Genomic DNA, 15,511 nt, shown 5'->3' with positions numbered 1-15,511 from the left:
GGTAGATTCAGTGGCAGCACGGCAGAGAGATGGGGAGAGTCTCAGGCTGTTCAAAACCGGGGAGGGCCTAACTTCTGCAGGTGCCGCAGGAGAACAGAGAGGCACTATATGCAGTAAGTAAGCAGGACAAAGATTATAACCAGGAAAGTATTTCTTTTTTTTAATGCAAAAATTCAGGTTTTATTTTTACTTATTCTTACATAGGTGGGAGCTGATTATCAGGAACTTATAGGCAAACAATCACTTTTCTACCTCTTAGCTGAACAAAAATACACACAATGTGGCATTATCATTAGGCAAGACTTGCTTTCAGGAAAGTATTTCTAACAGTGATTGAAGATTTATTATGTGTTAGAAATTATATCAAGAACTTTGTATCAATTACCTAATTTAATTCTCAGAACAACCATCTGAGGTAAATACTGTTAGTATTCCTGTTCTATAGGATCTTTATGGACCTTTCTGAAGTTGTGAAAAGTTGTAATACTATAGTAGAAAGTAAAAATTTCTTAACATAGGGTAGTCCAGACAGGGCTGAGGGCCCCTCAAGGTTAACAGGTTCAAAGTTGAGTTCTTCATTTTTACTTAAAATACACTTACCCTTTAGGTTTGAAGCTTGTGAGTTCTTCTAGTACTTCTACTCTCTCCCTTCTTTCCAACTTCCCTGCCTCCCTCTCTCCCCCTGGGTTCCTGACATCAGCAAATCTTGTAAATTTTATTTCCAAATTATGCAGTGATCTTTCCCCTTTACACCCTCTCTACTGTCACTGCTCTAGTGCAGCTATGGGAACCACTGGTCTACTTTCTGTTTCTATGAATTTGCCTAGTCTAGACATTGCATATAAATGGAATTGTACATTTGTGACCTCCTGTGTCTGGCTTCTTTCACTTGGCATAACGTTTTCAAGGTTCATCCATGATGTAACATGGTTTTGGTGCTTCATTTCTTTTATGGCTGAATATTATTCCCTTGTATGGATATATCATATATTGTGTATTCATTTCATCTGTTGATGGACATTTGGGTTGTTTCCACTTTCGACTATTATGAAAAATGGTGCTATGAATGTTTTTGTTTTGTTCGATGCTTTTGTTAGAAATCCTGTGTTCAACTTGCCAGGGTAATCTTTTAAAAATGAAAATCATGTGGTTTCCCTACTGAAAAGCCTTCAATAGCTTCTCATTACAATTATATTATAATCTAAATTCCTTTCCATGGCTCACAAGGGTTTGCATGACCTGCCTCTCCTTTCTCATGTAAGCATTTTCCCCCTTCCCTCAATATATTCCAGCTCCATTGGTTTTCATTTGGTTCCTTCAAGTCCCTAAGCTTTTTAGGGTATTCACACTTGCTATATTTTGGCTTGAAATGCTCTTTCCAGTGCTTTTCATGGCTAGTTCATTTTCATCCTTCAAATCTCCATTCTCTATGTTAATTTATCAGAGATGCTTTCCCTCGCTAAACTCTGTTATTTCCTATTTCTTTCCTAATACTTTTCAGACCTTGTAATTACATGGTTGTTTCTTTGTGAACCCACTTACTGTTTGTTGCCCCTGGAGGAATATGATTCCTTAAACTCAGGATTTAAAGCTTACCCTTTTTATTTGTCACTACTGTCTGCACATGTGCTTAGCAAAATATTTGACATAAAAGAGGTGCTTACTTCATGTTTGTTGAATAGAGGAGAAAGATTATGGGTGCTGGAGGTGTGATGGAGTAAATCAACATGTAGTGGCAGAGCTATACTAACAAGAAGGAAGAGCAAGATGGTAGAAGACTTTCAGTTATACTGAAATTTGAAGATCTGAGAAGAGGTATGGATAACAGGGAAGGACAAGTTTCGGTTCAAGATAGGGAAAGGTCAAAGAGTCAAGAGCAGAACCTCTGAATATGAAGTAAAAGTTAAGAAAAAGGAGCATTTTAATTTGATGTCAGTTCTAGAGAGGCTGACTATATTTCCTTATAGTTCACCTGTCTAAAATCAGGGTTGCTTCTAGAAAGCAGGCTGGGACTAAGATGATAGCCATTGCTTGTGGGAGAGGAAGGATGCAAAAGATGGGGAATTCGGTGACAAACCCAAAATTGCGTTATAGAAACACAATTGAACTTTTAATTATTTGGTTAATAGTAATAGTTAATAATAAACATATTGTAAAAGCTTATTAAATTTGAGACAGGTAGCATCCTAAGCATTTTTTTTCCCACTGAGGTTATTGAATCAATCCATTTTCTGAGGATTACATTTTGATTCTTGTCTGAACAGAAAATTGAACTTGTACAATAGAAGATTACTGGTCCTTAAATTACAGGATTGGGCTAAATCTTCCTTATTCTCCACCATGTGATGAATGAAACGTGATAAAAATGAGAAATACTTTTGACAAACCAGAGATATATTAATGGGATTCTTGGATAGGAGTTAGACATTTTCCAGGACTAATTAGATAGCACTGTCTGTCACAGGGCAGAGCTAGTCTTGGATTATAATTAGAAGTTTGAAGCAAGACTTAGAAATTTCAAACAAAGTTTTATGAAGTAGGAAAAGGGTTAAATTGAGCAATATGAAATGTCAGTTCTGGGCTTCTTAACAGTTACCATTGAAAATGCAAAATTAAAAAAAATGTGATAACATTTAAAAGGTAGATTTAAAAATAACTTGAAAAGTCTTGAATTTGAACATTATTACAGGAATAAAATTACATATCACGGAGAACTTTAAGAGAAAGGAATGATTATATCAACTAATAGAGGTAGAAGGAATAATGGAATAGAAAAAAGTCACTATTTTGGAATTATATATATCTATATATCCATATCTATATCTATATCTAATCTATATCTATATCTATCTATATCTAATACCTCTATAAAGATTACTTATTAATTGCAAAGTGAGAAATGGTAGTTTATAGAGGAGAAACCTGACTGGCACCATCCTATTGGGTCATCAAAGTTAATATCACCAGTGATAGAAAAACTGAGTTTTGATTCCTGATGTGATGCTGAGAAAGTCAAAACATGGATTATGTAGTATTCTTGCCCAAAATGCATACCCCACATCTCATCGTGCAGAAACATCAGACAGGCCCAAAAGGACATTCTTCAAAATAACTACTCTGGCACTTCTGGAAAATTTCAATGTCATGGAAAAAAAGTGTGAAGAATTGTTCCAGATAAAGGGGATTAACAAGACATGCCCATACCTGTCATGTGTGATCTTGGATCTAGATGAGAGAAAAACTCTGTAAATGACATTATTGAGACAATTGGAGAAAAGTGACTGTATTAGTAGATAAAAATGGTATATAGATCTCAGCACAAAAATTTTTGATAATTATACTGTAGCATAATGGAAGATGTTAATAGTAGCAGAAGCTGGGTGAAGAGTATAAAGGAACTTTCTGTACTATTTTTGCACCTTTTCTGTAAAATTATTTCAAAATAAAGAGTTAAGGGTCATACATAGAAGAAGAGACTGACAGGCAACATGACAAAATTTTAGTAGTGATTTCTAGTAAAATTAGCTTTTCCCTTTCATTAAAAAATGCGGGGTGTTTTTTTGGTAATAAATTTCCACAATGGGTCGTATGTTGTATGATCTTTAAAAATACATAGCCTAAAATTAGGGAAACAAAGAACCAAACTCAAAAGAAAAATGCCACCTACCACAACCAATTTGTTGATCAGTGTGGCTGCTAAACATGAAAACATAAATGGGAGTTTTGAAAAAAAAGGTGCATAAAAGTAGAAGGCAGGATAGAGAAATCAACTGGTTAGGGATGAATCTTATAGGTGGACGAGAAGTGTGAGAGTAGACAATAAAAATAAGGACTGAGATTTAGGAGGCTGTGGCAGTGAGAATTTTATTTCGGTAGTAAAGAGGAGAACGCAGTTTCCTTCAAAGGGAGTAGTAGATCCCTGCAGTCTTTTATGTGTTAGAAGAGAATCAGGCTAATTCTCTAGGTTTTGGGGAGAATGTAAATCATGGTGGTTGAGACTATTCCCAAAATGTTGGTTTTTAATAAAATATGTTTTAGATAACCATCTTCATACTTGTTTTTATTATAGATTCCTTAAGCAACTCAACTTTGCAGTGTTTCAGGCCTCCTCCTGAAGAGACAGCCCATTAATGAATGACAAAGGTAATCACCTTCTCCAGTCACGTCCTTCTTCATCTGGACTTTTGTGTAAGATATTATTTATTCAATATTAAGTAGGGACAATAGAAAGAATGAATATACACTCTGGTGTCTTTAGGAGCTGTGCTTGAAAAACGGCAGCATGTGAGACATTAGAGTTCTCAGTCTTTTCCCATCTCATGACCTCTGAGATGCCCGGAATTCTCTTTTCTGTGCCTGGGGCCTCCCAGTAGCAGTGAATCTGGAGGAGGTGTGCTGTGCAGGGGCCTTGTGGTGTGTAAAAGCACATGCCCGTGCATACTCAAGTCATTTCTGAAACTGCTCCCTTTTTCCTGTGTCGTTCCCTCTACCTTAAGAGTTATTGCTAGAACCTGAATCTTTAACATTTATTTTAGCAGACTATTATTTTCAGCTCCCTTTTTCATATTGTGACATAGCCAGAGCTTGCTCCTTAGAGAAGCAACACACTGTCACTTGTTCGTTGGAGAGGGACCACGAAGCTCCCCTTCAGATTTTAACCCCAATTCCTACTATTTCTATCCCCATTAATTAGATTTTTAGCCCCTGGTAGGCATAGCCCAGGTCTCATCCATCTTTCCCCTTCTTCAGGCCTAGCCTTTTACTTCCAAGAAGGTAGTTACTTAGTAAATGTTTATTGAAAATGAATACTGTTTTCCTTAAGGGCAAATTTTATTCCTTCATGAAGGAAAATCTATTCCTAGCTATGAAAAAAAAGCAAAATGTAGCATGAGTACAAATTAAAATGGAAGACCTAGAATGTGTAGCTTAAAGCTAAGCAGCCTCTTTGATCTTTGGTTGTGTATTTTGAGAAGACTAAAAGGGTTATTAAAAGTGAGATCTAAAGATCTAACAAGCTGTTTAAAAAGGGCCTGAGAATGTGTCAAAATCTACATGGGTTCCTGAAGGCTGTAAATGCGTTGTCGGGTGTGGCTGGCCCTGCTCCCATGAACGTGCTGCCAGGGATTGTGCATTCAGATTCTCCTCTGGGGGTGGGGATTACAGATGTGCCTCAAGTATGAAACCTGGGTTATAGCCAACCTCCAGGACATTTTCTTTTATGCAAATACACATGTGTTACTAACATGTCTGGGCAGGTGACTTTAGTCTTTTAGGCCTATTTGCTCATCTGTAAAAGGAATAACAGTAATTACCTTGGTCTGTGAGATTAAATTGGCACAGGGCCTGAGAAGTAACATATATATACACTGAAGAAATGGCAGTTTTTGTGATTGTTCACAAATTGTAATTCAGAAGTGTTACAAAGGGTTGAGAGTGATTCTATTTGAAATAGAATCACTAGGGCTGTATTATACTTCACCTACATTGTAGTTTAGGCTGGTTTATTGTAAGCCAAGGGCAAATGATTGCTACCATGGCTAACAATGCTTTAAGGGAAAATAATTTCTCAAAGTATATGATTAGCATGCTCTGGACTTTTGGAGCTATGAAGCACTCTTGCCTTGGGTGTTACCTCACCCTATTCCATGTTGCTCATTTAACATTTATCTCTTTTCTCTGAATATTGGCTACCGATAATCTGGAAAGACATCACAGATTCCACCATCAAAAAGAGGGCATTTTGTTCACCGTAACACCTACTTTTTGTCAACTCCCACTAATCGATGCTTCCATTGGCCTCCATTTAATGTCAAGTAGTCTATAGGCCTTAGACTGTCAATTAGTAAGTGACTTTCTCTATAGCATTCATAAGTCCCATCCTTTGGGCTTGAGTCATTACTCAACTCACTCCGTAAGGGCATTTTTATTTTTTAATTCCATCTTTGTGAAGGTTTTAACATGTAATAAATGAAAAAAAAAACCCATGATGATTAGAAATCTGTAACAAAAGTCATAGGAAGTAGCACAGATACTGGCACAAACTTGTCCCTTTAGAGGACAACACTTGTCAGAGTAGAGCGGAGAAGCTGCAGCATCACCAATACCACCACCATGAGTACAAAATATTCAGTAAACAAAATTACCTGTGAAGCTGTGCTGGATGTCAGAATAAGAGAAACACACGGAGAACAGTGACCAAGAATTGCTTATATCGGATTGATAAATGGACAGAGTGAAAACATTAAACAAATAATCTCTATATGGGCGCTGTTTTCATGATATACAAGTCAGGTGCAAATGAAATCTTGACATGTCAAATAGGCTAATTAGGTGACAAGTCAAACTCAGAGATAAGATGTAAGACTTATGTGTTTGTCAGATTAATGTATATCAGTCACAATGTGACTTCGTTCTTTTGAGTTTGTCAGGGGGTAGGGTGTTTCAATTTTGGTGGCCACCAGGGCAGGCTATGAGGACAGAGGCATGGAGAGGGATGGCTGTTATTCTTTGGAGAGGAATAATACATTTCATCATGTGAAACTGATGTGAATTTTATGTTTTCAAGTGCACAGGTTAGCCACAAAGCCAGCAAATGTTTAAGTCAGATTTGCAAACTGACAGTTTACTCAGACATTCTACTTTAGCTTAAATGGGAGTGCCTCAATTCACTCCTTATTAAATTCTGCAATTGAAAGGAAGCCTTTATAGTGGGTCTTAAAGCACACTGAGGATTTATTTGTATTAACATCTTAATTTTGGCTAAATGCCGATAAGTGCTATGCCTTATAGTCACTATTCTGTTAAAATTTTCCTTAATGAAAATGTTTTATCATAAAATTTAAGAATTATATCATAACTCATATTTCCAGAAGCCAAGATGCTATTTCTGCATTTATCTCTGCATCAATTAATGTATCTATCTAGATCTACATCTACATCTATATCCATATCTGTATCTATCCATTGTCCAATGGTTGCACTCTCAAACATATCTACAGAAAATAGAAATGAAAAAAAAAATAAAAAAAATAAAAAAAAAATAAAAAGAAAATAGAAATGGACATGTTTAGATAGCGTTGATAATATTAAACCAGATAAAAATTAAGCACACACATACTTAAGGAAAAAAAGACTGCAATGAGTGAAGGTAAAGGCAATAACACTTTTTCTTCCACCCCAAGGCAAACATAGTTGATCAAGACCCATCTGTTCATTCTTAGATTTTCTATTCTACTTCTGTGGCTGACCTCACTTTTATAGCACATATAACAACACTGACATATTACAGAGTTTAGCCCCTGTGCAAAGATGACTCACAAATTTGTAAAGTCTGCATAGTTTTGCATAGTTAATAACTTCTTTCTTTGTTCCCACTGCATATATACATTGGCTGTCATCTCTCTGTATTATAATTTTTTGTTTACTTCTCTGTCTCTCTCATGAAACAAAATTCCCAAAAGAAGGGCATTATTCCTTTTTAAACTTAAAAAAAATGTTACACCCAACATGGGGCTCAAATTCATGACCCCAAGATCGAGGGTCACATGCTCTACCATATGAGCCAGGCTGGCACCCCAGGAAATTATTGTTTGGATCCATAGTGGCTAGCATAGTGTCTGGCTTCTAGAAAGCACCCAGAATGAATAAAAGATTGAATAAAATTTTCATAGTCTGTGAATAAGAAACATGCAACAATTCTTTGTATTCATCATGCTCACCTCTAAATTGATTCTGAAATAGTTAATCCTTTTCTTCCTTCCTCACCTCATCTTCCTGATGATAGAATTTTTCTATTTTAGCTTTATGCCCCCATGGCCACCTCCTGTTGAAAACTAGTAGGCACAACTCGGTTTCATGATGGACAGATGGACAAGCCTGCTGTTGCCTTTGGCCATGCTACTGTTACTGCTTATTCTCTGAGATCTGTCAAACATGCCTTTCTTTTCCTCTTTTTTAAAAAATTTTTTTATTTAAAAAATTTTTTTGGTCTATACATATTTGCTCTTAACACTGCCTTGCTATATTTGTAATATTAGAGGACCACAGGCAGGCTCTGGAAGACAGATTGGCAGAAATATTTTGAGGGGTACATGGTAATCTAACGCAAAAGAAAAGGACTCCATGGAAAAGAGGCCATAAAATATTGCTATAATTCAGCTGAATAGGGGTAGATCTTCCTCTTTCTCTTTTAACATAGTGGGATTGATTGGAAGAAAAATAAAATTGCAATATATTGCTGGAAAAAGAGAGCCAGGTTATGCTACCAATTTGAATTGTTCAGCTAGAGGACTGCAGAGTTATTTGTTGGAATTTTACATGTAATTATATATATGAATAGTAGTTGTTTCAAATCAGTTATGTAAACTATAATTCATAGACTTAACATTGACGTGTTACCTTTTTATTTTCTAAAATTTTTAAAAAGAGGGCAGCCCGGGTGGCTCAGAGGTTTAGCACTGCCTTCAGCCCAGGGCATGACCCTGGAGACCCAGGATCGAGTCCCACATCGGGCTCCCCGCATGGAGCCTGCTTCTCCCTCTGCCTGTGTCTCTGCCTCTCTCTCTCTCTGTCTCTTAATAATAAATAAATAAAATATTAAAAAATAAAATAAAATAATTAAAAAGATAATTTATTTATTAGAGAGAGAGTGCACAAGCAGGGGGAGGGGCCAGAGGGAGAGGGAGATGGAGAGACTCTCAAGCAGACTCCTCACTGAGTGCAGAGCCTGATGCAGGGCCAAATCCCATCACCCTGAGATCATGACCTGAGCTGAAATCAGGAGTCAGACACTTAACTGACTGAGCCACCCAGGTGCCTGTACTCTCTTGTTACTTAATTTTTTAAACCATACATAGCATTCAATAGCACTTTAATGTGGATATTTTCCTAATTAGAAAAAAGAAATGAGGGAAGGAAATTATTTACTTAGTTTCTCTCACAGGTCAGGCATTTTTATGCCTCTTCCAGTGGTTTTCATGTAATCTTCAGAACTAAGCTGTAAGATACATTTTATTATGATTATTTTATAGAAAAGGAAACAAGGGCTCAATGATAGTAGTTTGCTCATGGTCACACAGAACTAGGAATGACAAAACTAATTCCAAGGCAAGTGTTTCCAACTCAAATTTATTCTCTGCTTACTGTGTTGGATTAGCCAGCATATGCTAAATTTTCAAGGAATTTGGGTGTTAATTATGTAAATAACAGTGTTTTAAAGGATTTTCCATATTGTGAATGATGCCTTAGAAACTAATTTCTTCTAAGTTAGGTAGGGTATTTGTCCCCTTTTCTAAATGAGTATGTGGGTTGATTGAAAAAAATGATTCAATAATGTGCTTCAGGGGAAGTGATTTCTGAATTTTTGGAATTTCTAAGCCAGAAAGCAGAGTGCTCCAGTATTTCACAAACATGCCTCTGGAACCACTGTTCTACTTTCCAGAAGCCTCAATTTGTCTTGACTATCCTCTTTGCTTTTAAGATCCATGCCTGGGCAAGCATGATGTCTTCTGACCAGAGCTCTTGGTTTCATTCTTGTTTTGACCAAATTCGTGGACCACCCGTGATCTTAGTTGACAATGGGGTTTGAGGTGAAAATCCCTCCAGCTTTCCTGGGCACTCTTAGCAAGCATCAATTTGTAGGTAGATTTCTCTGAGGCCTATTGGGATGGTTCCTGTATATATCTAGACTCTAGGAGAACCCTCGAACTGACTGCCCTTTTTCATGGAGCAGGGGCAGTGCAGACTTCGAACTTCCTCTGTGTTTCAGCATTCACTCCTCCTCCCGTGTGGTGGCAGGGTCCATGCTGAAGAGAAGAGAATCTAGATATTTGTTCCTTTCCTCATCCTACCCCCAAATATGAGTCAGACTCGCTTTCTCAGTGTGGAAGGATAGAGTAAGGGACCAACTGCTGGTACCTTCCTACTAAGTAGCACAGTTGCTAAAATGGATTAACTGTGAAGTAACAGAACTGCCAGTTGTCATCCTGGTTTCCTCGGGTAAAGCAGACAGTGCCAGAGGCAATTTCTAACTGTGTTAGATGATGATTTCTCCCCCCAAAAGCAGCTTCAATTATAGTATACCTAAAAATGAGGGTTAATCAAGACAGAGTTATCAATTGGCTAGGTAAAATTTGACAAGTCAGTTTCATTCCAAGTGAGTTGCAAAGGTGATTGCAATATTTGGAAACTGTGCTTTAGGGAGAGGATCTGGAAAATTATAATTGTCAAATGTGAGCATAATTTCTGTGATGAGGAAATAGTCATTATTTATATTAAAATAGATGTTTATTTCTCTCCATTATCTCTTTTTTTTCATACTCTTTCAAATATGTTTTTCTTGCAATTTAAATTTGGTGATTAAACTGCATTTATAATAATGTGTTGCCATTAATGAGAGAAATGTCACCTTTATAAAGATGATTCAGTAGTGTAAGTTATTTTGGGACCAGATTTGAGCCCAGTTCCCATTAATGAAAACCATTCCCCCTTTTTTTCCCTAGGAGAGTAGAATTAAAATAATCTGTTTTGTCTATTTCCAGTCACGACACACTCTAGGCTTAGGTAAATAAACACACTTGAGAAATAACAGACTAACCAACTCTGTCTATCACTTGACTCAAAACTGTCATTTTTCATTTCAACGTTATATTCATGAGCATTAATATGAAAGCTCTATGTCAAAGGTTTGCTTTCCATGTTTTGATTGCTTTAGAATGGAAATTTAAATGCTGAGTTTCAGAAATGTTGAGGAGGGGCAATGGGGAGAATCCAGGAGAGGAGTCAAGAGGCTGGTTCTGGCCTTGGTCGGCTACCATGTATGTGCCTGGACAAGTCACTTTAAATTTCTTAGCATGTTTTCTTTGCTTTTAGAAGTAAGATGGTTAGACTAAGTTAGGCTGGAAATGGGTGTTCTCCTATCTGCTAGGTCTGATTAATTGATAATGGCTGCCTAAAGGGCCACATTGGGGATGATGGAGGGCCTCTTCCAGACCTAGCTGACAGGAGGATGGGGGGGGGGGCGGGGGAAGGGCAAGAAAGCCACTAATTTGCATTCCCTAAACTCAACACATTTTTGGGTCATCATCTGCTTCAATTTTGACTTTCATGATCTATTCTTAATTTTTCACTTCAAGAAAATGGTCTCTCCATACCTGAAAATATTTTGAAAATTTGAGATCAAGGAGATACAGTCTTTGAGATCATCTAGTCAAAATGAGGCAGATATATTTAAAGGTACTTTGTAAACCACAGAGCACTGTTTTTGTTATTCGAGGACTACATGGCTAATTAATGGTAGGTTTTCCCATGATTCCTTGGAGGACTCCTTCCTCTCTAATTCGTCATGAATGCTTATTGCATGACAGATGCAGCCTCTTTCAGTAACTTTAAATTTTAGGAAAGTTACTCATCCCATTGATAATTAATTCAGTTAAATTGTAGAGTATAGACAGTAACACTGTGGACATTCAGAGAGTTAGAGAGTCAGCAGAGCTGTGGGGGAATATTAAAGAAGTACAACTTGAGCCAGGACCTAAAATGGGCAGAAGTTAAGTAAAAGGGCCTTGTGGGGCATGGGACAGAATTTGAAGAAAGCATGTAATAAGGTGTAAGCATAATCTGGAAATGTAAACAGGAAGTACAAGCTGTTGGGTTTCAATAAGAAAAAATTTGGATTGCTATAATATTAATATTGATAATAGTTAACGCTTATCACTCCTTTATCCCACCAAAGGAGTACTTCCAATGTGCCAGACCCCATACTAGATCCTGGGGTTACAGCTCTGAGCAAAATGGACCCCAAATCCTTGGTTTTGTAGAACTTACATCCTTGGGGGAGAAGATAGATAATAGACAAAGCAATAAGTGAAATATGTTATATGTTAGAGAGTAATGATTGCAAAGGAGAAAAGTAAACCAGGGGTGGGGAAAAGGAAATGGAAGGAGTGGGTTGCAATTTTGAGCAGTGGCTGTGAAGTCCTCACCCAAGAGTAATGATTGATAAATGACCTGAACTACATCTCAGGCATCCTGCTAAGTGAGTTCCATACACGAAATCACTTTCATAGCAACTCTGAGAGCATACGTACTATTATTATCCTCATTTTATAGATAAGAACCTGAAACATAGACAGCTAAAACAATTCCTGAAGGGTGCACAGAAATTAAGTGAAAGAGCTAGGATTTAAATCTGGGAAGAGTTATACTGTTAGTCTGTAAGACTGAATAACAAAAGTCTTTGACAAGGCTGTTCAAGGTCCAAGAATGATACCATTTTAGAGCTGGAGGGAAATTTACTAATTGTCTAATCTGCTGGTTTTCAAAGTGGATCAGAATCACCTGGAAAGCTGGTTAAAACCCCAGTTTCTGGGGCACCTGGGTGGCTCCGTTGCTTAGGAGACTGACTCTTGGTTTCAGCTCAGGTCATGATCTCATGGGTCGTGAGATCGAGCTCTGCCTTGGGCTCCTCTTAAAGATCCTCTCCCTCTCCCCTTCCCCCTACTCACTGTGTCTCTCTCTAAAAATAAATAAATCTGTTACACACACACACCAGGTTTTTTTAACCTTGTCCTTAGAGTTTCTGACTCAGTAGGTCTGGGATGAGGCCAGAGAAGTCTCATTCTAACAAGTTTCCAAGTGATGCTGCTGGCTGGGCGGCGCTTCGGGAATCATTTAGTCCAGTTGTTTTCAAACTTGGCTGCACCTTAGAATCACCTGGGGAGCTTTTAAGAACAACCCATTCCCTATGAAAAATGGTACTGACAGCCTGTATTTCATTGGTCTGGGCTGAGACTCTGTAATAGGATGATGGTTGTGACTGCAGTGTACATGGGGGATTAAATACCACTGGTCTGGTTTAACCCTCATCTTACAGATGAGGAAACTGAGGTCTCAAGAAAGTAACGATTCCCTTCTTGTTTCGGCTCCTAGCATTCTGCACATGGTTTCTTACCTACTTGATACTCAACTGTATAAGTCAGGGGCTGTGTATCTATTTACCACACAGTAAAGGTTCAATAAATGCCTATTTTTAAAGAAGATTTTATTTATTTGAGAGAGAGAGGGAAGAGAGAGAGCACACATGAGAGAGGGGGCAGGGGCAGAGCGACAGGGAGATGCAGACTCCCTGCTCAGCAGGACCTCGGGCCCATGACCTGACCTGGAGGCAGACACCTACCTGATTGAGCCACCCAGGCACCCCAGATGTTTACTGCTGAGTCTCTAACGTTAAAGGGAATGGGGACCACTAAAAGTCTTTGATAGCAAAGTGATATATATTGAAAGTAATATTTTATTTCTTTCTTATAAAGATTTTAGTTTTTCAAGATTTATTTATATTGAGAGGAAGAGAGAGAGAGAGAGAGAGAGCACATGCAAATGCATGAGTCGGGGGAGGAGCTGAGGGCAAGGGAGAGAGAGGATCTCGACAGACTCCTCGCTGAGTGTCTGGCCCTGAGTGGGGCTTGATCTCACAATCCATGGGATCGTGTCCTGAGCTGAAATCACAAATGGGATTAAGTGTTCCATGGATGCTTAAACGACTGAGAACCCAGGTGCCCCATTAGGACTTTATTTTTAAGTGATGTCTACACCCAATGTGGGGCTCAGTCTTGCTGCCCAGAGATCAACAGTCCCATGCTCCACTGACTGAGCCAGCCAGGCACCCTGAAGGTAATATTTCAGGAGACTTTATTAAAAGGAAGGATAAGATTAAGAGATTGGCGACATGATGATCTTCCCACTGCAGTGGTTCTGTAGAGCTACTCAACGTGTGAGAGAGACCAGCAGCATTAGGGTCACCTGAGGGCCTTATCAGACTCTCCAGTCCCACCTCAAACCTACTGAGTCAGAACCTACATCTTTATAAGATCCCCAGTGGACTGCATGCACATCTGATTTTAAGAAGCACTGCTCTGGGACATCCTATGACCAATGCCTGGACTTATGGGGTAGCCCTAGTGGGTCAAGAGAAAACAGCAAATATGAGTGGTTGGTCAGGCCAGCTTTTCCTTACGCCTATTCCTTGAGATACTGGTTCTCTGGAATCTTAATAGGTATTCAATGGTCAAAAAGATTTAGCAAATACCAGGTTAAACAAAGCTAAAATGTTTCTTTATGGCCGGACTTCTTTTATCTTTTACTCCGCTAATGCATTTTCTGAGTCTCCAAGAGAAAACTGTGTTATGTAGCTGCTTCTACACTTATTGATCATGGGAGCCAGTTTGGGAGAGCGTCTTTCCATGTTACTATTTTGTGCAGCACATCTTGGTAAAGTTGTCATATTCCCTTTGTGATATTTTGGGGTCTCAGACATAAGATATTCTAGCCCTTGGGTAGGAAACTATCTTCCATTTCCTGAATTTAATATTTGTTACTTACCTGTTCAAATGCCCAGCCTTTCTATAACTGGCCCAGGTGTGTGCTTTCACTTATGACTCACTTTCATTGGCTAAAGCTTATTTGTTGAACACCAATAAAAAATAAATTTATAAAAAAAATAAATAAATTAAAAAAAAATAAAGCCTATTTGGACAGAGTCATAGGATAGATTTGTGGGTTATGTCCGTGGTGATCTGGGGAATATTTTGAGTTGGTCACTGGTTCCAGTGTCTGACAGAACTGAGGAGACAGTGGAAAATGTTGGGGTCACTGGTGAGATACTAAGTTTAGTTTGTGGTGGGAGTGAAGTCAGGGGGTAGGACTGTGAGTGATCACTGGGCGAACAAAGAAGATAGAAAGAAAGTTGATTGAAAATTGTAAGCCACAACATCTGTCAGCAAATTTATAGTCAGAAATAAAAAGAAGCAGATGAACAGATACATTTGAGAACTAAGGTTTTTTTTTTTTTAGATTTAGGACAGTCCAAAATTGTTTTTTCACAGTTTATTTTCATTGATGCCTTTTTTGAAAATTTATGACCCATTTTAACACTGACATGTTGATTATCCCACACTCTTTAACTCAAAAGGCATTTGATTTTAAATCACACTCACCAATAAAGTACCTATATTTTGGATAGTGCTTTTTTTTTTACTTTTATGTGTCCTTGACATGAAGTTATTAGTTTTCTTTCTTTCTTTCTTTCTTTCTTTCTTTCTTTCTTTCTTTCTTTCTTTCTTTCTTTCTCCTTCCTTCCTTCCTTCCTTCCTTCCTTCCTTCCTTCCTTCCTTCCTTCCTTCCTTCAAGGTTTTATTTATTAATTCATGAGAGGCACAGAGAGTGAGGCAGAGACATAGGCAGAGGGAGAAGCAGACTTCCTGCAGGGAGCCCAATGTGGGACTCGATCCAAGGACCTGGGGATCATGACCTGAGTCAAAGGCAGATGCTTAACCACTGAGCCACACAGGTATCCTCCCTCCTTCCTTCCTTCCTCCCTCCCTTCCTTCCTTCCTTCCTTCCTTCCTTCCTTCCTTCCTTCCTTCTTTTCTTTTTTTAAATTTCTTTCTCATATATAGCAGTATACTCTCTGCTCCTCATGGTAAGAGGAACGAAAATACTTTCTCAACAATATCCT

The 15,511-nt window shown here is 38.2% G+C and overlaps 1 protein-coding gene across 7 annotated transcripts in view; it reads left to right on the top strand.

The window, feature by feature from the left end:
* SLC44A5 (solute carrier family 44 member 5) overlaps positions 1 to 15,511 on the top strand; it is a 344,022-nt gene that overhangs the window by 49,993 nt on the left and 278,518 nt on the right. For 4 of the 7 annotated variants that reach the window (XR_013384133.1, XM_077905063.1, XM_077905064.1 and 1 more), the window contains exon 2: positions 4,070 to 4,188. The exons of 1 other annotated variant lie outside the window; for it this stretch is intronic. Coding sequence is in view for 5 of the 6 variants with exons in the window: in XM_077905063.1 (XP_077761189.1) it covers positions 4,131 to 4,188 (58 nt within the window). In the remaining variant the exon portion in view is untranslated. The remainder of the gene's footprint in view (positions 1 to 4,069; positions 4,189 to 15,511) is intronic. 2 more of the 7 variants (XM_077905068.1, XM_077905066.1) reach the window with 1 other exon arrangement.

This window comes from Canis aureus, chromosome 8, assembly GCF_053574225.1.
Source record: "Canis aureus isolate CA01 chromosome 8, VMU_Caureus_v.1.0, whole genome shotgun sequence".
NCBI classification, from domain to species: domain Eukaryota; kingdom Metazoa; phylum Chordata; class Mammalia; order Carnivora; family Canidae; genus Canis; species Canis aureus.
Note: the sequence above shows the minus strand (reverse complement) of the source record. Positions and strands in the feature narration are given on the sequence as shown.